At 42.5% G+C, this 23,541-nt stretch overlaps 1 protein-coding gene across 2 annotated transcripts in view; it reads left to right on the forward strand.

Annotated features, from left to right (window-relative positions):
• Positions 1-23,541, forward strand: part of LIMCH1 (LIM and calponin homology domains 1) — a 205,242-nt gene that overhangs the window by 75,192 nt on the left and 106,509 nt on the right. For both annotated transcript variants that reach the window (XM_075261451.1, XM_075261452.1), the window contains exon 2: positions 7,589-7,659. In XM_075261451.1, the coding sequence (XP_075117552.1) occupies positions 7,589-7,659 (71 nt within the window). The remainder of the gene's footprint in view (positions 1-7,588; positions 7,660-23,541) is intronic.

Here is a 23,541-nt window from a genome sequence, read left to right on the forward strand (position 1 = left end):
CCTGGAAACTACCTAAAGTAGGGAACTACCTAAAGTAGCATTAGTAATGTAGTTTACATATGTTTAGATCTCAGCTGTAGCTTCTGTTCAATCTTTGCTTTTGTCTTGGCTGTTCAGTCTTCCACTTGACACCCCCATGGTGCACTTGTCTGCCGTCACAAACGTTCCCACTAAGCTATTACTTGCGCTGTGTGCCAGGAGTGAGGGTTTGTTAGAATACATTTTGGCTGTACATTATAGGTATACTCTTTTTGACTGAGGATATATGTGTGTATATGTATCTGTCTCTCTGTATGCCTTTTCATAAACTAATATTACATGTAAAGTTAATTTACCGCCTCAACCCAAAAACATCAATTGGGGTCAGTCGGTGCATTCTTTATGCAGATTTGCGAGCCCAAAAAAGGACGGTATTGATATCTGTGATTACTGGGAGTTTTAACATTAGGATACCCACATTGGTGGTGTACTTATAATGGGCTATATCCAGGAGATAGGTCCGATGTCTTGTTTAATAGGACTTTATAGGAATGGAAAAATCATGCTGCTTTCCTTCAAAAATGTGACCATACGTGGCTGCTTAGTTGTGTGTGGTATTGCACCTGAACGACAGCGGTGATCCACTTCAGTATCTGACATAACCTGTATAAGGTTTGGTGACCAAAATGAATGGTGATGTCACAGGTGAGGGTGTGTTGAGAAGTGACATCACAAGGCGTGGGAACACTATAAACGTGAGCTGCCGGATTCTCATCTACTACACAACAAAAGGGATGGCCCTTATCGAGGGAGTGGTACAGCTTATGTTGTGGCCTGAGAAGAAACCAGATTGATGTCACAGTGGTACTGGCATTATAGGTTCAACACCAGGACCCACAACCCTTAGACAGCTGTAACAACTGCATCTCTTAAATGGGTTTTCTGGCTCCAAATGGTTTATCATACTGATGACCTGTCCACAAATAAGACATCCGTATCTGATATATGTGGGGGTCCATCACCCGTACCCTCCCCAGCTGTTACAGAAGCGTGTGCAAGCTATTCCTATTCAAGCTATAGGATTGGAGCTGCAGCCCCATCCACTGTATAGCGGTGGTTCCAGAGAATAGCAGGCGATCTGTGTAGAGTCTGCATATTGGACCCCAAAAAATCAGGTTTCTGCATATACACAGTTTCTATCTAATGCAGTCTGTAAAACCTAAAGAATTGAGCTCAGTTTTTTCCATGTCTTCTTCGCACATCAGTGAATCTCAGATGTGTGCAGCCCATGTTCTCCTCAGACAGCACACAGTCCCATTCATTTCAATGATTGCACCTAGCAGGCCTTCCACAGAGACATGCACCACTTTGCTCTGTTTTACAGACTGTGCACCCCAAGTGGGGTTTGTAAATATCATGGATCGTTTCACCAAAAAGTTTTAAAAATTGTTGTCATTTTTCACGGATCGATCACCTTGACGTGGATGTAAAACTGTACTGACAAACTCTCCCTATTTTTGCATTCGCATGTGTGAATAAGGCCTGATGATGGGAGGCTGCAGATATCCTAACTGCACTCCATGCTCTGTTCAGTAAATGTACAGATATTATGGTGTTCGTGGGTGAGATCGATGATAAAGCTGGTTATTCAGACCCAGAACAAATGCATCAGGCCATGACGTACATCTGATTGAGATTGAAAGAGCTTGGCCTGTAGTAAGCAGAATGACGGCGTGACATACAGTTAATGAAACGTTCAGGTTCTACACAGAGGTAATGAGACAGAACCCCTGTGTGGGAGGCTCATGGTCTAGGTGCAGTTTATTAAAGCAGGGGATGGTTCCGGACGTCCACGCTCCTTTATCCTGTAAAACTACAGAAGAGTTGTGAGAATAAGAGTGTTCCAAAAATCTGCAAATCTAAAAGCGATTTGCTTAGCCCAGCTGTTTTCTTTCAAGATGTTTGCAGAGTTCCAGAACGCTAGCTTCTTGCTTCTCCCATTAAGCATAATCTCCCTGGGATAACAGTCATGTCTTTTTAGGTTTAATGGATGTCTGTAAGGCTATGGTCCTGAGCCTGGTCAAGGAGAGCAATGTGAAACCTTGTCAAAAAAAATCTCCTTCAGTTTTCAGTTCGGGTGGAAAAAAGTGTCTGACAATGTTTAAATGGTGGGAAGTCAAATGGAACGCTAAAAAAAGACATCCACACCAGGCTTTCCATGGCCTAATCTTTATATTAAGAGGGATTGGTGTCTCCCTAATCCCTTAATAGATCCATCACATCTTTTGACTATAATCGGATTACTGCATTCAGTGTAACGTTATATTGTGAGCCTACCTCTTGGAAAGGTTTACTAAGCGGGACATGGATGGCGCTGTGTCAGTTTATGTTCTTACCTGTCCACTGAATGCAATGAAAAAAGATTGTAGAATGACATTAGAAATAAAGAGAAGGCGTTTTACACGGTGCAAAGTCACCATAGACTCTGTGAGGGTCTCAAAAAGAAAAAAAAATTGCCTAGCCATGCAGTGATGGCTTTTGGGTTTGTGCTTTCCCTTCAACTGGACACTCAGTATATGCAGGAACCATCACCCGAGGTTATAAGGGCATGGGAGAGGGAATGTAAACTGGGCCATTTACCACCTCGATCAACTCCAGCTCTTGGCATCCTTTTGTAAGTGTTGCTCTACTGATTTCGACATGGTTGGAACTTCATCTCTAGCCCCCGCCATTCCCAAGCAATCAGTTCTATTAGTTACAGTATCTGACGTGCCAATTAGACTCTTTTTCTGTCAAGTGGGTGGTGTCAGTCAGGAGTAGGCAAGGGGGTGGATGTGATTCGAAGCTCCAATCAGAGACGGACCGTGTCATAACTCAGAATCTCGCCCCCTAATCTGCTCTGGCCCAGATCCACCTACTTGACAGTAAAGAATGTAATTATCGTATCGGGGACCAAAACCAACAGCACTGATTGCTCTGCAATAATCGGCGATGGGGAAAAAAAATTCCAACTGCCTCAGTATCAGTGGACTGTATGCCAAGAGCAATGGAAGCTTGTTGTGTACACCTATAGAACAGAAGTATATTCTGTACTTGTGGTAAGAGGGACTTAAAAAAATATTTTAAAAAATGGAAGCATGTTTTTGCAACTCTAGTAATGATGGACAAGGTAGAGAAGATGCTTGTTGTCCCAGGACTCAGCCTATCACGTCGATACTTATCCTAAAGACAGACCATTAATTCATATTACTGGAAAACTCTTCTAAATTATGCCCAGAGTTGGCCAAGACATGACGTAGGTGTCTGCCAAACAATCCTTTATCCAAGAGGTGTCCGTTTGACATGTCCATTAACATGCATATGTTGGGTAGCTGTAGGGAGATGCTATTTCTTCGAGAGAGACTGCCAGTTGGCGAAGAAAGTCTTACAGGTTAAGTAATGCTTCCTGGGAGAAAGATAATCCAAATTAGTCCTTATCCTGGAGGACAAAAGCTTCCTCTCTATACTGTATTCACATGACCAAGCCGAGACTCTGGCATGTGTTCCGTGCAGGATCCACTTGTTTCCGACCCATTCATCTAAGTAGTTGAATTGGGTCCATGAAAATGGACTCCATAGTCCAATACTTAAAAACGATAGAGTACAGTATGTTCTATTATTTCCCAAATCAAATAACCCCACATTTTTTGGCTGCCGTTTGGGTGAGAGCAAGGATTGCTCTTTGGTCACTTCCATAGATATTTGGTTTTGGGGAGATCCTTATACAGACTCTGAAATACCAATGGACATTATACAAAAACTTGTGATCTGGGTATAAGGGTCTCTCCTCTTCTCCGGCAGATACAGCGTTCATTTCATGTTCCTTAGAAATTAATTTCTTAATTTTTTATTTTTCTAAAGTTTCTGTTGCTTTTCTGCTCTTATCAGCCCACAAACACAACTTATCTTGTTTTGGATATTCATACCAACGCTCGTTCCAGAAATTCTTTGCTGCAATAAGCATCACAAGTTTTCCATCGCTGCAGAACTTCCAAATCAGGTCAGGAGTTTATAAAAACGGGTATGTCATCCACTGAAAACATGACTGCTATCTGCATACCATTGTGTTTCAATGCCACAAACCAAAAATGTGTCTAGCGGCTCCCTGAGCAGTTTGTGGTGAGACAACTCCCAGAATCAATGCCTGGCTTGTTGCTTTAAGAATCTAAGACCATTGTACGTCTAACCAGTGATTGATGGAAACCGCAAAAGTCCTGATTTTCCGGGAAGGTCTATGTGCTGGGCACATGTGGCTTTACTAATTTTATTTTTTTAATTTAGTAGTCATTTTTTTTTTAAATTTTGATAAATATTTTTACTTCCAGAAGAATGGTGAGATTTTTACTGGAATTCTAAATTAAAGGGGTTTTCCGGGAGTTATTGTCCATAGGTCATCGGTGGGGATTTGACTCTTGGCGCTCCCACAGATCAGTTGGTTGAAGTGTTTGCAGGGTTCTTTACTGAATACCAAGCATAGTGCCAACTATTGTGCTTGATATTATAGCTCGGCCCCAATCACTTGAGTGGTAATGAGTTGCTGCTATACCATGTGACCTATGAACATTTGGCACGGGGGGAGGCTATTGTAATCATGAGCAGCGCTACTCTTCAATCTGCTGATCTCTGCTGGTCCCGGTTGTTGGATTTGTGCTGATCACGCGTTATTGACCTATCCCAAGTATAGGTTATCAATATGCAAGTCACATACATCACTTTTAACCGTGAGGGATTCCTTTTGTTTTGTTTTGTTTTGGTTTGGTTTTTTTTTTTACAAGAGCAGCGATCTGCATCCTTACTGATGTACATGGATAGTCTCCTGTACAGTGCCGGCGCTGCAGGAGACTTGCCAACAGATTACAGGTGATTGCCCGGGAACCCATAAAAGCCCTTTAAGTGAGTTGTGCTGAGGCTACAGGGGATGCTACAGGGCTCTAGCTGATACAGCCACATAGGGAGGATGCTGAGTGTATTCTGTATTATTACTTGAATAATGGATGAAGTGGTGTTGATGGAGATGGCAGGTGGTAAAACAATTGTAAGTAACCATACGTTTGTTCTTTCAAGTCATGTTAAAAGATGAGCACTTGATATAGGACTGTGCATGGGGGGGAGAGTCAGGAGGTGGAAATGTTATGTATATCAAGTTTGGTGATCAAATAAATACACATATTTAAGATGGAACTAGTATCAGGAATTCTCCAAAACTTCTGACACTAAATAATTCAGTGACTCCCTGAACAATATGATGTGCGGTGGTCGGCCTCCCTATACCTGATCCGCGCTCTGTTCCCTATTTTTTCATTCCTTTACCTACTTCTCTGTGCGTTTTACAACTCCACGTAACAAAGCACATATGGAGTCTGTCACATGAGCCCTGGAAATCCCCTCATCCTGCTAATAGATGGGTTCGGGGCACCTGTATCAAGCAGAGCTTTCCCTTGTCCATTGCTGAGAGATCGCTGTTTTTGTCTATATGCAAATGTGCACTTTGGAGCAACCACAAAGTGTAGACTTGGCATGCATCCTTTGCACATAGATACCGATCCTGCTTATTGCTGCCGGCGTAATAATTGGAAGCTGGTCAGGAAACTTGTCGTGTTCTTAAAAACCTCTAGAGTGACGTACAATAATATATTCTGTCCGTAGCACAATACTTGCTTGTTCCAGAGCTCCAGCGGCTATATGTAACCACACATTTATTTATATACATCAATGTAAGAAGAAAACCACCGTGTAATCTGTGTAGGAAGATGTTTGTAAGGAGTCTTCTGATACCAGCGCCTGCACTCCCTCATCTGCCCTTTCTCAAGCACATTCAGCCTCTCGGCGTGTTATGTCCATGGAGATAGGACAGGGGAGTGTCAGCGGGACGACCAGTGCCACACGTGCCCATCATGGGGTAGTGACTCTAAGTGACATAACATGTCTAGTCCTTTTTTGTATTATGATTGGAAAGCCGACCGAATGTAGTCAGCCATTCTATCTGTGAAACTGTTATGGCGCGGGATGTTCTGTATTGGAGACACTGTATTTGGGGGTTGGACTGGCCTTACAGGGTTCCTGATGGGTCCGGCCTCTGACACTGTGCTGTTTTCTGTTTCAGTCCGGTGACTTGGGAGTCATAATCTTGTCACTAGGATTATTTCTTATAGGATGGTTCACAATGCTATGTCTTGTGTTTTGTAACTCCATTGGATCCCAGGCGGGTTTTGTTATGATCAGACTATGGCTCGGTTAACATCTGCGCATGGGTTTCAGTTTGGCGAGTCCGCTTGGGGACTTCCACATAATCCACATAAAAAAGTGGTTACCTTAGGAAACCCGTGGACCCCATAGAATATAATGGGGTCCATGTGGTTTCTGCTCTGTTTCCGCCCAAAAAATGTGGAGAGAAAAGTGCTGCTTGAAACGCTTTTCTCATGAGGAGAAGAACAGAATCCCCAAAAGCAGACTGACGCTCTGTCATATAACCATCGACTATCATGTAAAGTCAAAAAGCTGTTCAAGATTCAATGTTTCACAAATGTTGTCAGTATTAAGGATATGATATACAATTTTAGTCCAGTACAACTTTATTACATCTATAGTTACACAACTTCAGGATACACAACCTATTCCATCAGAGGCATAACCTAAGGCTCCTGGGCCCCAATGCAAAATCTGTAACCACCTTGTGTCATTTAGAATAGTAGTTTATTTTATAGCATGGAGGGATCTTTGGGGCCCCTCATGATCCAGGGTCTGTTGGCATCTCTGCACAATCCTATAGCTACGCCCCATATTCCATAATTTAATTGTTGATAAGTGGCTGAAAAGAAATGTATTGCACAACGTTTCTTTTTTTATCCCCAAAGGACATATCCCCCAACTTAATAGGGTTATCCTGCAGATAAGACCTCAATATCAGATATGTGAGGATCTGTCACCTGCCACCCCTATCAACTCATTTACAGATAATTCACAGAGCAGGAAGCAGATAGCTCTGTTCCCTGTGTAGTGGTAGAACCGAGTCACTGCAACTTAGGTCCCATTCAAGTGAATAGGAGTTGATCTGCAGTACCAGATTTGGCCACTACACAGAGAACAGTGCTGTCTGCTTCCTGTTCCATTTTCTATGTATCAGCTGATATTGGTGATCTATCCTTGGGAAAGGTCATCAATATTGTTAGCCTGGAGAACCCCCTTATTGAAACGCAAGTATGAATACACCCCAAAATAAATACAGATAAGTTCCTAGCCCAGACCAGACACCCTAATCTAGTAAAGACCCCAGACTAGACCCACTACTTTCATGCTGACCCCAGAGGAGAGGAGCAGGAAACTTGCTTGGCCTTGTGGGAAGCCAATAGGTCTCTTATGGTTTTTTTGTAGCCCCCTAGAAGAATTGGCACATATATGGTTTATACTGTTGTATTCTACATATTATATTACAGTATGTGATATTTTTAGATTATAATTGTGATTTCAATATTTTAGAAATACAAGAATTAACCATTTGCAGTAAATTATTTCCTTCTTTTACATTGTAAGACTATTAGAATAATTCTATATTTTTGTTTCCATTTTCCAGCAAGTTACGGGTAGAAGTTTTGGCGACAAAGACTTCCGTACTGGACTGGAGAATGGCATCCTTCTGTGCGAGTAAGTCCAACTTTTTTTTTTTTTTTTTTTTCTTCTTCTTCTTTTCATATTTTACAAGAAAAGATTTTGTGCTAAAATTCGGACATAGTCCAGACATGTCCAGCCATTGTGACAGAAAACATGTACGTGATCTGCGGTTTGTATGTTCAATGATGCCGGCACTCCCACCATATTAAGAGCAATGGAAGTGGGGAGGAAATTCCCAGGAAACCATTCATTCTATGAAACCTGTCTTCATTATTTAATGTGGATAATTCTACTGCTCTGTGTAGTTTAGGGATAGGAAAGAGTCAAGTCAGGCAAGTGTGATAGAATAATGGCTATAGACTAGCAGTGGATCACAGTATTGGCTTAAAGGGGTTTCCAAGATTTTTATATAGATGACCTATTTGTAAGTCATCAATATCAGACTGGTGGGGATCCATCACCCAGCACTCTTGCTTATCAGAGTACTCAGTCTCATTCAAATCAATGCAAATCTATTGTATGGGACTGAGCTGCAGGGGAACCACGTGACTGGTGTATATAATGTAAGTCACTATGAAGAGGCCGCAACGCTCGCCCAAGCACCACGGCCTGTACAGTCATCTAAGTGTGAGGGGTGGGAGCCGGACCCCCACAGATCTGATAATGATGACCTATCTTTAAGGACAAATAAGTCTCAGAAAACCCCTTTAAATTTTAAAAATTACTTAAGAAATAGAAGAATGACACTTAACATAATATCAGACTATTGAAAAGATCTCAAGGGGGGTGTAAAAAAAAAAAAAAATTTTGCACGTTTTTAGTTTGGCCACAAGAACCCTCCTGAACCCTTAAAAACCAATGTATCCCCAAAACTGGTAGAATAAGGGCGCTACACATCTTTATAATAAGGCACTGTATGGTGGGAGAGGTAAAATGAATGATATAATATCTACCGTATATACTCAAGTATAAGCTGAATTTTTCAGCACAGTTTTTGTGCTGAAAAAGCCCCCCTCGGCTTATACTCGAGTCAGCAAAAAAAAAAAAAAAAAAAATTTTTTTTAATTTTTTTTTTTTATTAGGGGGGGGGGGGGGTGTCTATGACCAGCTGCAATATCAGTGTATAGAATCTCCCATAAAATAGTGTGTGTGGGGGGGGAGCTTTAAAAAGACCCAAAAAAATAAAAGTTGTAAATCCCTCCTTTCCCTAGAATGCATATAAAAGTAGAAAATGACTGTGAAACACAAACACATTAGGTATCCCTGTGTCTACTGAATATAGGGGATCTGCAGTGCTCCTGTTCCGTCGGGAAGGGGTTAATAGGAGCACTGCAGATCCCCTATATTCAGCCAGACTGAATTCCAAGTGGGGGGGGGGGGGGAACCCAGTCCTCAAGCTCAGGGAAGGAGCAGACAGACAACCAAAACACCCCCTCCCCTTCCCCAGCATCTACTGCACCCAAAAACTCCAACCATTTTAATTTTTGAAATTTTCCAGCAGCTGCTGCATTCCCCCCCCCCCCCCCTCGGCTTATACTCGAGTCAATAAGTTTTCCCAGTTTTTTGTGATAAAATTAGGGGCCTCGGCTTATATTCGGGTCGGCTTATACTCGAGTATACACCGTATCTATTTTTTCCCTACAATTTTTTCTGAACTAATACAAAGAATTGTAGAGAACTGCAAATATCCATCCATTTATTTGGAAGCCATAGGGCTACACTTTTGTGTTGTCTTGTAATTTTTTTGCGCTTTAGTAAGTTAAGATGTAATTGTCAAAATTCTGCTGCCACTTAAGCTTCTGATATATTATTCTGCCTTAGGATATGCAAGTTTTTTGTTTTTTATATTAGGATATGCTGTCATTATAGGGGGCCAAATGCAGAATCCCTTGGCATTTTCTTTTGCATAGTGCTATTCTCCTGCACATGCTATTTGCAGAATGTCTCCGATCAGCATGTCGCCGCTGTGATAGGAATACCCCTTTTAATTCTGCTTATTGCTTCTATTGGCAGCTTGTCAACAGATATATCACAGACGTATAATGGAGTCGCTCTCTGTCCAGATTACTGTAGGGCGCTTGGCATAAAGACTATAGATCTCGTGAAAATCACAAGGGCAAGGCATTGCAGGCACTGAACAGGCAGGCAGTGCTGGAATGTCTGAACTGTGAATCTGGAGACGTTTCCTTATAGGAATGGTATAGGCAGAAGATCAGAAATTATATATAAAATTAAGAAAATTTGTCTTCCTGTAAAATTCTGAAGAACCTCCAATTTGCTCCAATTCTGTTTTTAGAATTCATTTCCAAATGTAATAATAATTGATGGAATAGCCCCCAGTTTAGTCTTCGAATCCCGTTTCCTAAAGACAATGGCTCCATGCTGGGATTAGCTGAACCACAGCTGCAGATCTGTAGGTTGCCCTCACTATGATATGGGGGTTCTGCCTTGCTTCTATTATGTAATCTGTATTCTTACGTCCGCCTCCCCTCCGTACGTTACGAGCTGTGTGGGTGGCTTTTTTTTTTTATATGTGTACACGAGATCTGGTCTGAAAAAGCTGTAATTTTGGTCTAATTGTTGCAAGTAATTAGAGACTCCCTCTCATCCACTGAGCGGCTATGAGATCATGAATTGAGCAGGTCTGGGGCAGGCATGTGGCGGAAATAGCTTTTATAGTCCTGTCTTTACATTGTGGTTTAATTAGGCCTTAGAGGTAATTAGGTTCTAAGGATAGAACGCTAAGAACTGTTATTGTACGGTATATTTAGTTTCTATGTTTGTATTAGCCTGTTTAGAGGATTAGGTAACATGGTTGACGTTACGAGTAGGTAGCTACATTCTAGTGGGAATGTAATTGTCGCACGTGTTTAGGTTTTGCCAAAGACATGCAATATAATAAACCGGTATCATGGTATCAAAGAATCATATAATTATATACAAAATATGTGCTAATGACATTCTTAAGCATAGATTTAAGTTTTTGATCAACATGACTATAAATAGTTGTGGGAAGAATATGCAAATCTGTCTTCCATGATGTAATTAGAAAAACAGCTGCTGCCTCAGTTTTGCAAACCAATAGAGGGCGCTCACTGGAATGTGCAAGCCTGTCTTCCCTGATGTAGTTAGGAAGACAGAACTCCAGTGAAATAACCCAATAAAGGCTGCTCCCTTTTGCATCATGCTCGACCTTCCAAGAGGCCTTTGTTTTGCAATGACGCTGGGATTATTAGCAGGTATAGTCTCTCAATCGAGGACGGCCGTTTCGATGTACTTGCATCTCATCAGCTCGATGTAGAGAGGACTATAACCTGGTTTGCAATACTGAGGCAGCAGCTGTTTTCCTAATTACATCATGGAAGACAGATTTGCATATTCTTCCCATGATCCTTTGCGAAGTGGAGTGCTAAAGGCTTAATAAGTCTCCACACACCTATATGGTGGTCTCTCCCTAAGGAGTGACAATATCCCCTTAACCCTGTCTAAGCCTTTCGCCTCTACCAGGTTATAGTCCTCTCTACATCGAGCTGATGAGATGCAAGTACATCGAAACGGCCGTCCTCGATTGAGAGACTATACCTGCTAATAATCCCAGCGTCATTGCAAAACAAAGGCCTCTTGGAAGGTCGAGCATGATGCAAAAGGGAGCAGCCTTTATTGGGTTATTTCACTGGAGTTCTGTCTTCCTAACTACATCTGGGAAGACAGGCTTGCACATTCCAGTGAGCGCCCTCTATTGGTTTGCAATACTGAGGCAGCAGCTGTTTTCCTAATTACATCATGGAAGACAGATTTGCATATTCTTCCCATGATCCTTTGCGAAGTGGAGTGCTAAAGGCTTAATAAGTCTCCACACACACACGTATATGGTGGTCTCTCCCTAAGGAGTGACAATATCCCCTTAACCCTATAAATAGTTGGGCACAAAGAACACCAGTCTTCCTCTTCTGCGTCCATATATTATGACAAAGGCAAGACAAGATTACTTTAAATACTAAAATCTTTTCATCTTAAGGCCCCACAAGTGCCAGGAGTGTATTGTGCAGTGGGGAGGTGGAGAAGAGCTTCCTTTTATATTTGCCATTGTGAGCGCCGCAGCCACTATAGATGGCTGATTAGTGGGGGTCCTGTATGTTGTATCCCCACCTGCAGTGGTGTAACTAAGGTCTTGTGGGCTCCGGTGCAATCTTTTGTCCCGGGCCCCCTACCTCATCCCTAAAGTCAATTCTTGATAGCGATAGTTGTGGGTGCTAAGGAGTTTACTCAACCTTAGTGTGGTTCGGGTAATCTCTGGGTCTCCTTGGCTTATGGGCCAGATGGAAGCTGAAATCTCAGTACTTATGCCAGTGGTTATGGGCCCCAAAGGCTCCTGGGCCCTGTTGCGACTGCACCCTGTGAACCCTTCAAGTTACGCCCCTGCCCACTGGTCACATATTGATGAACTATGCTAAGGGTAAGTCATCGACATAGGACCTTCCTTACTAATCCAGGCAATGGCAACGTGACCGTATTAAACAGAGAATGAGTCCTTATATAGAGTAGCTGGACGCTTCAGTCTCGGAGGACCTTTTACTGCAGTATCTCTGCTTACTACTGTGTATACTCAAGGATAAGCCGACCCGAGTATAAGCCAAGGCCCCTAATTTTACCACAAAAAAAACTGGGAAAACTTATTGACTCGAGTATAAGCCGAGGGGGGGAAATGCAGCAGCTACTGGAAAATTTCAAAAATTAAAATGGTCGGATTTGCTGGGTGCTGGGGAAGGGGAGGGGGTGTTTTGGTTGTCTGTCTGCCCCTTCCCTGAGCTTTGAGGACTGGGTTTTTTCTTCCCCCACTTGGAACTCAGCCTGGCTGAATATAGGGGATCTGCAGTGCTCCTATTAACCCCTTCTCGATGGAACAGCAGCACTGCAGATCCCCTATATTCAGTAGACACAGGGATGCCTAATGTGTTTATGTGTCACAGTCATTTTCTATTCTAGGGAAAGGAGGGATTAAGAACTTTTTTTTTTTTTTTTTTGCACTATTTTATGGGAGATTCTATACACTGATATTGTGGATGGTCAGAGACCCACCCACCCCTAAAAAAAAACAAAAAACTCGAGTATAAGCCGAGGGGGGCTTTTTCAGCACAAAAACTGGGCTGAAAAATTCAGCTTATACTCGAATATATATGATAAATGGCTCACAGCCATGGTCAGCCAGAAGCATTAAATTTCTTAAAAAGCCCCTGATTGAATTCCTATGAGCATAACTATACCCAACCAACTATGGATCTAATTATACAATATTATTACATGTAAAATATAATAAAAAATATTAATTTTATTTTGACACCGACTCGGTAACTTTTTTTGTCACTCCACCCAATATTGGCCTCATCTCCGACTCCACAGCCCTAGTCTGTAGACTCAGTATCACTAAGTTGCTGAGACTCTTCCAATACAAATCTATGTGGCTGTGCCTGGTAAACAATGAAGAGGATGGAATGCTCATTGGCCCCATCAGACAATTGGATCAATGGTGGTTACAGGCGTCTAACCCCCACTCATCAGATAGTAATTATATTGTTTTAATGGAGCGTCTAGGGAAGTTGCATTTATCTTTCTCAAAATGGCAGAAAATCATTCCAAAGCACTTAAATGCATAGGCGCCAAATTGAGATTGGTAAGAAAAGGACACCGCACTGTATTGCCATCCGAGTGAAGGACTTTCTATCTGCATTACTTCTAGTGGACACACATGTTGCCTTGAAGCAAGATTAGCATATTCATCAAGGTCATCTATCTCTCATGAATGGCAGCCGGCCAAGACCATATTTCCAGAAAATTTCCAGTTGGTGGGGCCATCATGCTGGGATGGAGTGACTCCCGACAGTCCAAGGCTCCGCTTTGGGATAAGATACAGTAGCTCGCCATTTCTATTGGCGTGAGGCCAAAACTTTCATCATCCAGCAGACAAGTGTACTGTACCATCTTATCATTAGCTAATCCTTTGACAGAGGGGCTTTCTAAAGAAGTACTACAGCATGCAAACCTCTTCAAAGACTCCTCTGCCCTCCCTTTCTTAACAAATTGGCAGCTGTTGTTACTTGTTGGCCTCTTCATGTTTATGTAAATGTCGACATTTTTCACTATTTTAGACATTGCACAGTTGGGTAATGAAATAACTATGGCAGCAGGCTGGAGATTAAAGAGGAACATATAAAGCATCCACTTTACATTCAACGTTAGCAGACTATCTTACCATGTTCACATAACATCTCATATCTTGTGGAGTTCACTGCATGGTCAATGGGGTAGGAATAGTCGTTTACAGCAGACCAAAGATGAATTATTCCAAACATTTGAGGACATCAGCAAAACCATGGACATAGTGTAGCATATTGGAACTTTATTTTACACCAAAAGATACTAGTAGTGGAGTAGAAACAAGACCCATCAATGGCACGTTCATGGAGAGCCATTCCAAGGATCTATATGGCAAGCAGGGTAGAGGAGAGAAGTCTGTTATCAGAAGTTGTTTAGTTCTGTAGTCTACAAAGAAGCCATGAGATCTTGGTTTCCAACTAGTCGGCTCCTCCGATGTATTGTTCCAAGCCACTAGGACTCTGTTGGCGAAGAGTTGGAGGAGATATCTTGTCAAGGCCATAAAATTGTCACAAGATACTTGGTAGCCACATTTGAGTTGAGAGGAAGTTTGTCGATAGGTTGAAGGCTGGTTCAATTTTGGCAAGACGTACGTTTTCTAGAAATGGATTGACCTAGAACTGCAAACCAGAAAGACAGTATGAGATGATAATGCCCCAGATATGTGTGAGAGTGCCAACGTCTTGGAGACCTCTCCAGCAAAGTGTAGGTTCAATGCAGTTTCTCTGGTATCTTGTACGTCCCCTCAGAGAGGGCGATACCAAGTTGAGACTTCCAAAAAACTAGAAAGAGGGTCATAGTATCGTTTATGAATGTAGTTAATTTGTTTGGCTTGACCGGGTGGGCATCTATGAGATGATAATGGGCATCTATGAGATGATGATGCCCCAGATATGTGTGAGAGTGCCACCATACTGGAGACCTCTCCAGCAAAGTGTAGGTTCAACGCAGTTTCTCTGATATCTTGTACGTCTCCTCAGAGAGGGCGATACCAAGTTGAGACTGCCCAAAAAACTAGAAAGAGGGTCATAGTATCGTTCATGACTGTAGCTAATTTGTTTGGCCTTGGTCGGGTGGGCATCTCTTCTAAGTCGTAATTTTTCTGCAAATATGACTGCAGCGCCTTGAAATCTATAAGAAGTGTTTAATTGTGCAGAACAGTTGACTTAAGACTGGAGGAAACGGGCATGCACATGATCACGCCATAGAAGTGAGACACAGAGAGAGACGCCGCGTAGCACATCGTAAAGAGTCTTTTTAGCATTACGTCAATGGGATTTTTGAGGAATGTAGCGTATAAAGCTGAGAAGGTAATTTTTAAAGATCTATTTGCTACTTTTATGATCTGCAGTAACAGACTAGAAACGTCGAATAAAGTTGATGGGCAGAGATCCTGAGCGAAATGGTTATTCATTTCTAAAGTTTAAGGAATACCCTGGGAAATTACACTTGGAAATGTTGATCCTTCTCGCTGCACCAGCACTTGTCTGGCCAAGGATAAAATAACCATACAGGCTGATCACGTTGGATGGGGAAATTGTGCAAACCTTACGAAGCCTCTCTGCCATGTTCCAATAAGGAAATGAAAAACGGAATTTTTTGCTGGTGAGGTATATGGATGAATTAATTAACCAGAGACTGGCGGTATTTCATCACTCCATTATGTGATTGTATCCAGCCTGACATAAGATGGTGTTAAAGTAATTATGTGACGGCATTTACACTCTTATTACATGGCACCTTTTCAGCTTAAAGGGTATAATCCAGACTTTATATAGCGCTCATCTTTCTTAGGAGTAACACATAAGCCTCACGGTGTGTAAATATTAAGTATAAATGTTACCTAAAATGTCAAGTTGCTGCAACAGGTGAATATCCATTTTTTAATTAGTGGAATCCTTATCCAATAAGAACCTTGTGTACGAACAAATTTAATGTAAAAGTACATTTTTGGTAAATGAATTCCCTTAAAGGGGATGTGGTTTAGTATATTTTTATACTTCCCATGAAGTAACAGTTTTGGAGCAACTTTCCTTAAAACTGTACATTAGACCAGCTTTTCTTAAATCTGATTGTCCGGGGTAGAGCATTCCAGAGAAGTGGTGCAACTCAGGAGAAGTCTTGTATTATGAGCATGGGAAGTTCTGATAATAGAGGATGTAAGTGTTAGGTCATTGAGTGTCTACTGCCCAACCCGTGTTCTCCGCTCAGAGATGAGGGAGGAAATGTATGGAGGTGCAGCATTATGGAGAGTCATGTGTATGAGGGTGATAACTTTATATTTTATTCTATAATGAATAGGCAGCCAATGTAGCGACTGGCACAGACCAGAGGCATCGCTGTAGCGTCTAGCCTGATAGATGAGCCTGGCCGCTGCATTCAGAATAGATTGTAGAGGGGAGAGTTTAGTGAGGGGAAGACCGATTAGTAAGAAGTTACAGTAGTCAAGGCGAGAATCAATCAGAGAGACAATAAGTGTCTTTAGTGTATCTCTGGTAAGGAAAGGGCATATTCTGGAGATGTTTTTGAGGTGGAGGTGACATGAACGTGCAAGTGATTCAATATGAGTCTCTTCACAGGGGTATAGTACAACCACTATTTCAGTATTGTCACAGCCTGGCTGACTGGTCTAAAGATTAATGTATTTCACTAAAATATATAACTTTTATTATTTGCCACTTAGGCTAAAAACGTCTAAACACATTACAAAATAAACACCCTTATAGGTTAAAGTTGCACAGCTAAATATGCTGACGTGCCCTCCCTTAGGACAATTCACAATATTTGCACTATGTGGGTGATAAGGTGCCGTTCACACATAGATGTTAAGTTGCACAGCTAAATATGTTAACGTGCCCTCCCTTAGGACAATTCATTGTATTTGCACTATGTGGATGATAAGGTGCCGTTCACACATAGATGTCTACCCACATCGATTGTTCAAGGGATTAAGGTATCCTCAGCTAATAACTGTGTAAGCCGTGCACACTGAAAGGTCTGAATCAAACATGACCCCGAGGCAGCGGGCCTGCTGCCTAGGAGTTATAGTAAGGCCTGAGACTACAATGGATATATCAGGGACAGATCTATTAGATGGTGGAAACAGTAGTAGCTCAGTCTTGGAGAGATTTAGTTTCAGATAGAGCGAGGACATGATATTTGAGACAGCAGAGAGACCGTCGCTGGTGTTCTGTATTAGTGCAGGGGTCATGTCACGATAAGATGTGTATAATTGGGTGTCATCAGCATAAAGATGGTACCTGAAGCCAAATCTAGTGATGGTTTGTCCAATGGGGGCTGTGTAGAGAGGGAAGAGCAGAGGGCCAAGGACCGAGCTCTGAGGAACCTCATCAGCAAGGGAAAGAGGGGAGGAAACAGAGCCCGCAAATGATACACTGAAAGTGCGGTCTGAGAGATAAGAGGAGAACCAGGAGAGCGCAGTGTCATTGAGGCCGACTGAGCGGAGCATGGTGAGGAGGAGATGATGGTCAACAGTGTCAAAAGCTGCAGGGAGGTCCAGAAGAATAAGAAGAGAGAAGTCACCATTGGATTTAGACTTTTGTGAGGGCCGTTTCAGTAGAGTGCAGAGCGCGGAAACCAGAGTGTAGGGGGTCAAGCAGAGAGTTAGCAGAGAGATAGCGGATTGAACGAGAATAGACCAGGCGTTCCAAGAGTTTAGAGATGAAGGGGAGGTTAGAGACTGGTCGATAGTTAGCAGCACAGGATGGGTCCAGGGAGGGTTTTTTCAATAGCGGAATTATAACAGCATGCTTGAAGGAGGATGGGAAGATTCCAGAAGAGAGAGAGGTAATCTTTTTAGAAATGTATGAATAAATTGGCACCTGGTTGGGGGGAAGGCGGGTCCCTACACTGGTGCCCTTAAATCACTGCTGCCAGTGCCGGGCATTGTAGGAACCCCCTTTTTGACTAGGAGATTGGTAATACTCATTTATAATAACAGAGGGACAGCACAATGGCAGAGCAAAAGAGCATAATGGCCCAGAATGATTGTTCTGCTGGGAATATATGTATTTACTAAAACTGACATGTAAGAATAGGTCACAGACCTGTGGAAATTCAGGGTAAAAAGTAATGATGACCTCTGCTAAGGACCAGGTTACTGCATGTTCGATCCCATATACTTGAGTGGGGACTAAGCTGCAATGACTCGACTCAGTTCAGCCACTATATAGAGTATGGCGCTGTCTGCTTCCTACTCCATTCTTTGTGTATCAGCTGACTGGTAGCGGTGCCAGATGTTGGACCTCATCAATCTGATATTGGCCATCAATATTTTTAGCCTGAAAAACGACTTTTAAAATGGTTATCCAGGAATTAGAGAAATTCTGGAGGGGCCCATGGCAGTGTCGTGCCTCAGCCCCAACAAGCTCTGGACTCCACGTGATTGCTAAGGCTGGCGTTCACATGAGAGGGGCCAGAGACAAAAGTGACTGAGGCGCGGGCTGCAGCGCTTGTACAGTGGTCTGAGGACATCCACTACAGTATAGGTAGGTGGACATAATGGACACTTTAGGCTGTGTTTAGACTTCATGGATATTTTTTTCCCATGTGTTTTTCACATGACTTTCAGAACGCTGACTTGGGAACACAACGTTGCTTAGATGTAATTGCGTAATTTTCCAGGTGTGTGATCTTTCTATAGACAGTAAGCCTCGGGATCTTCTGATCAGAGCCAAGTTCTAATCCATTTTAGGTGGTAACGTGATAAATATAAAGCTGAGACCTGTAAAATATATTCTCTGCACCCAACGTGCCCAGAACATCCTGCAGACAGCTGCGTAGTGTGTAGGACATCATGGCTTTCAGAGGATTGCTGCTAGGTTTCTTGTTGGTTAAGCCATTGTAATATTTACTTTGCAATCTTCCCTTAGGCATGTACTAAATAATGAAATGTCATTGTGTCCTGTAAGACTGAATGTTCTCATGATTTTGGAAAAGCAATGCTAGAATAAGCCTAGACCAAATGCAGACCAGTGGGTACTCGGGCAGCATCTGCTATCAATACTAGATTGGTGGGGCTCCGACTCCCCCAGTGATCAGCTATCCTCAGTAGAGATGAGCGAATACCGTTCGATCGAGTAGGCATTCAATCAAATATTACGGTATTCGAGATATTCGATTCGAATACCACGCGGTAAATGCAGTAAAAATTCGAATCCCCTCACATCTTACCAGGCATTTTTTTTTTTTGCACCAATAACTGTGCAGGGAAGGTGGGACAGGAAGCAGGAAAACGTAGGCATTGGAAAAAGTCATTGGCTGGCGAAATCAGGTGACCTCGGATTTATAAGAATAGCAGCAGCCATATTTGTGTCAGATGCGGTTTGGAATTAGATAGGGAGAGACGTTGTGCTGAGGGCGAGAGAGGATTTAGGTTTGGATAGGCAGGAAAAATTAAAACCAACAGCGTTTTTCAGAGCTAAACTACTTCACCAGTGTATATACACCACTAGTATATACACTAAGCTCCAGAAGTTTCACAAAAGCCCTTTTTAGGGCTCAGATTCTCCACCACTGATATACACTATATACCTGTCCCATAGGGGGTGAGAAGAAATCTGTATACTGTCATCTGGTATATACGGCAGTAAATATGCCCAATATACTGTATCTACCCTCTGTCTATTCAAAAAAAAAATTGTATACAATCCATCAGTTTGTGAACTCACTCACTTACTCACTCATTCCTGTATACTGTGTAAGCCGATGGCTGGTCAGGTAATGGAGGGGGTGTACATCTCACACAGACGACTAAGGTGGGTGAGATGAGAAAACTCCAGAAGGAATGTTTGTTCTCAGCAGACAACTTTCATCTGCTGAGCATTTTGGTAAATGCTCAGTACTGGGCTGGATTTTTAGGAATGGCAGGTAGGTTGGCAGTGTGACCTGTCATTCCTCCCCCTCCAGGCCACACTTTGGGGATGTTCTGGCAGCGACTCAGCTGTTGAGAGTCTTCTCATCAAGGAGGCTTAAGAAGTTGCTCCAGCAGCAACACTTTGGGCAGAGCTTGGCTGGAGAGCTGACAGAGAGGTCATATTTTTGGAGCTGTGTCCTGAATGATTCTACTGGCTTTTGATTTCTGTTATTCTAGGTGAGGTAATCTATTCTGTGTTTAGTTAGAGCCTAGCAGGGCAGGGATTTATTTTTGTATTGTTTCCTTTTGTTGCTGCACTATATTTTTGAGTGAAAATAAAACTCTACCTTTGTTTTGGACTAAAGAATCTGGACTTGTGTGTCTATGCCACCCCACCGAGCAACCCCAGACCCTGACAGCTGTCATCTGGTATATACGGCATAAACTAAAACTCTGCTGGTAAAAGGCTCAACTCACCTCAAAGGCCAAAAACATTGCTGGTACAAGGCTCAACTCACTCCAAGGGCCTGAAAAGTAAATTTTTGTATGGCTCAGCTTAAGGGCCTCTAACTTAATTTGGAAGGGCTCACGTGAAGGGCCAGAAAAGTGATTTTTGGAGGTCTCACCACATCATACAGACACACACACAATGACAGTTAAGGGTGGGGGCTGTTGGATTTCCCATTGCCTATGCCATCTGTGGTTGTGATGGGCAACGTGATTTAAAGGAGTGTATGGTAATGTTTATTTAGCTTAAAATTTGTGTTTCTGTCCATACTAATGTAGAGGAAAGAAGGTTTCCAAGTATTTCTCCACTTTCCATATTGAGTTTGGAGTGTCTAGTTGATAGGCTGTGATAGTGGGGACTGGGCATGTTAGGTGCCCCCAGACATGCTTCCCCTGCTGTCCCAGTTGCATTTCAGAGGTGTTGGCATCATTTCCTGGGGTGTCATTGTGGACTTGGTGACTCTCATTAGTCGAATAATGGTTTCCCCTGAAACAAGCATTTTTTCCCCCATAGACTATAATGGGATTCGATATTCGGACTACTCGAAACGAATATCGAATCTTTCTCTAGTCCTCCGTACTCACTGGTGCAGGAACTTTTCAGTGGACACAGCCAGTAGCAAAACACGTTCACTGGATAAGCTTCAGTGTCTCAAGAATGGCACCTTTTGCTATATCTCATAATCTGAGATCTACCAGAGTGGTCAGCTGGCCAAACGAAGCCGATTTTACAGGGGAAAATTGTCCTTGACCACATGTGGGCATTCAGTTGAATGACTCTTCATGGGCAATACATGGACAGCCTGCGGTTTCCAAAGTGAGAGCCATTATTTTCAGCAGTTCTGAGCTCTGGCATTGTTCACATTTGGACACAGTGCTTATTGTATATAGTGTGGGGTCTGGCACTCTTTGCACATCAAGCTATAAATCTCAACTTGTTTTTACCATTTTACGATTTATCGGGGTTCCACCTCTGATGCAGCCGTTTTCCTTCATGTTACTGTGTCCAAGCCTGAAGGTCTGGATACCATGTGGAGGAGATCTTCCTGGCACAATATGTGCTGCATACTTATCTATAACATGGTGGAGACTGCAGATGTTCTGAAAGGCTGCACAGACAATCCCGGGCTCTGCATGGTTTGTTCGATATATTTAGGTAATGTTTTTAGTTGAGCTTTGTTTTCCAATGGAGACGCCGGTGCAGATGTGAACCTAGGCATAGGGTATGTTCACACAGAGATTTTTGCAGGCTGAAAAATTCTGCTTCAGGAATTTTTATTTAACCTTTTTGATGCTTTTTTTACATGATGCATTTTTTGTTGCGTTTTTCATCACGGTTTTTGCAACCGGTTTGCACGGTTTCCTTTTTGTTTCAGCAAATTGTATGGACCTAGTAACATCCATGTTAAAAACGCTTTTGGTTTTTGATGCTGATTAGAGATGAGCGAGTACTGTTCGGATCAGCCGATCCGAACAGCACGCACGCATTGAAATGAATGGAAGCACCTGGTACTTCCGCTTTGACGCCGGCCGCTTAACCCCCTGCGTGCCGGCTATGTCCATTCATTTCAATGCGTGCGTGCTGTTCGGATCGGCTGATCCGAACAGTACTCGCTCATCTCTAATGCTGATGCCTTTTTTGCAAAAACTGCATTGCATTTTTTTCCGCCTCCCATTGATTTAAATGGGTTTTTCAAGGCGGAATTAACCTGAAAATAGGTCATGTCGCATTATTTTTTTTCTCTTAGCTGAAAAAGTCTATTCATTTTTAAGGCCCCAAATAGTGGCCCTCAGATAAAAAGCGATATCACGGTTATTCCCACATCGTTTTTCGCAGAAAGTCTGCAAAGTTTTCCTTTCTCATCATTTATACCTATAGGGAAACCACGGTCATTTCCATAGGTATATTTCCGCGGTTGACATGCTGCGGCGTTTACAGCACGGGGGGGCCTGGCCTAAGGCCTGGTTCACATCTGCGTTCGATATTCCATTCGGGGAGTCCGCATGGTGACCCCTCCCCGAACGGAATACTGAACACATTGGCACACGGTGAGCACTGAAAACACATGGACCCCATAGACTATTATGTGTGTTTTTCGCGCAGTGTCCGCACCAGTCATGTGGAGAGGAAAGTAGTTCATGAAGTACTTTTTTGTTTGCATGTTATATGCGGACACCGCACAGAAAGCACACGGACCCCATTATAGTCTATGGGGTTCATGTTCCTTTCGTAAAGTTGCCACTTTGTTTGATATTCCATTTGGGGGGCTCCCCATACAGACTCCCCAAACGGATTACCGAACGCAGATGTGAACCAGGCCTAAAATGAGTTTTGTAATCCAAACGTTTTTTTAAAAAAAATATCACGCTCCTATCTCCCTATGTGAATGGGCCCTAAATTGTTTCTTTTTCTATGTACTATTTTTTATCTCTTTTTTCGATTTTATCACATGAACCTTATTTATAGTCCTGTTTTTCTGCGGGGCCCAAAATATCCTAAACAAATAGAGGGGAAAAAAACCTGGCCGCAGAATATTAGCCATGACTGAATAAGTCTATTTATTACATTACAGACCGATACATTTTTTGCACATACATTCTTCTGCCAGGATACGGCTTCTGTTTGCCTGCCAATACATGGCTTACTGCTGCCCCTACATAGAGCTTTCTGTACAAATCAAATCTGGAAAGAGTGATGTCATAGTTGGACAGATAAGTTTTAATCTGCCCAAACTGGACCCTGCTCGGACTGAATATCCATATAAGACTAATAATGTCAGGGCTTTACAGATATTAACTTGTTCTTTGGTCAAAAGTAAACTTTTCTAATCGCTCTACCTTGTAAAGCAAAGCAAGCTTGTTCATTAAAAACCACTGTACGATGAGATTTGGTGCCGTAACCCTTTGTTGTCCCTTGTATATAGATGTAGCAGAGCTGAGTCGGTTCTCTGGAATGCCTGTATACTTCAATGAAAGATCGTGAGAAACTGACAAATTCAACTCTGCTACATCTGTATATCTCATTTCAGGAGCGGGAGCGATTCCCAGCACTAACCTGAGAGTCCATCAGCAGTGAATAGTGCCGTAGACACAGACTGCACCTGCCTAATAATCCAACTCCGCTTTCCCTGCTCGATTGTTGGAATTGCCTCAACTCATAAAGTCACGGACTCTAAGAATATTATTAGAATAATATACAAGTATTGATTTATCAGAGGCTGACCTAAACCCGTAGTAATAGTACATAACATAAGATGGTTTATTGTGTATCGTGTACAAACCAATCCAGCGATGTAGATAGGCTTTCTACTTTATCTAGTTCCAAAGTGGTTTGTTGGTGTCGCCCCCTAGCAGCCATTATCTGGGGCAATCAATTCCTT

This window comes from Leptodactylus fuscus, chromosome 1 (assembly GCF_031893055.1).
Source record: "Leptodactylus fuscus isolate aLepFus1 chromosome 1, aLepFus1.hap2, whole genome shotgun sequence".
Lineage (NCBI taxonomy): Eukaryota > Metazoa > Chordata > Amphibia > Anura > Leptodactylidae > Leptodactylus > Leptodactylus fuscus.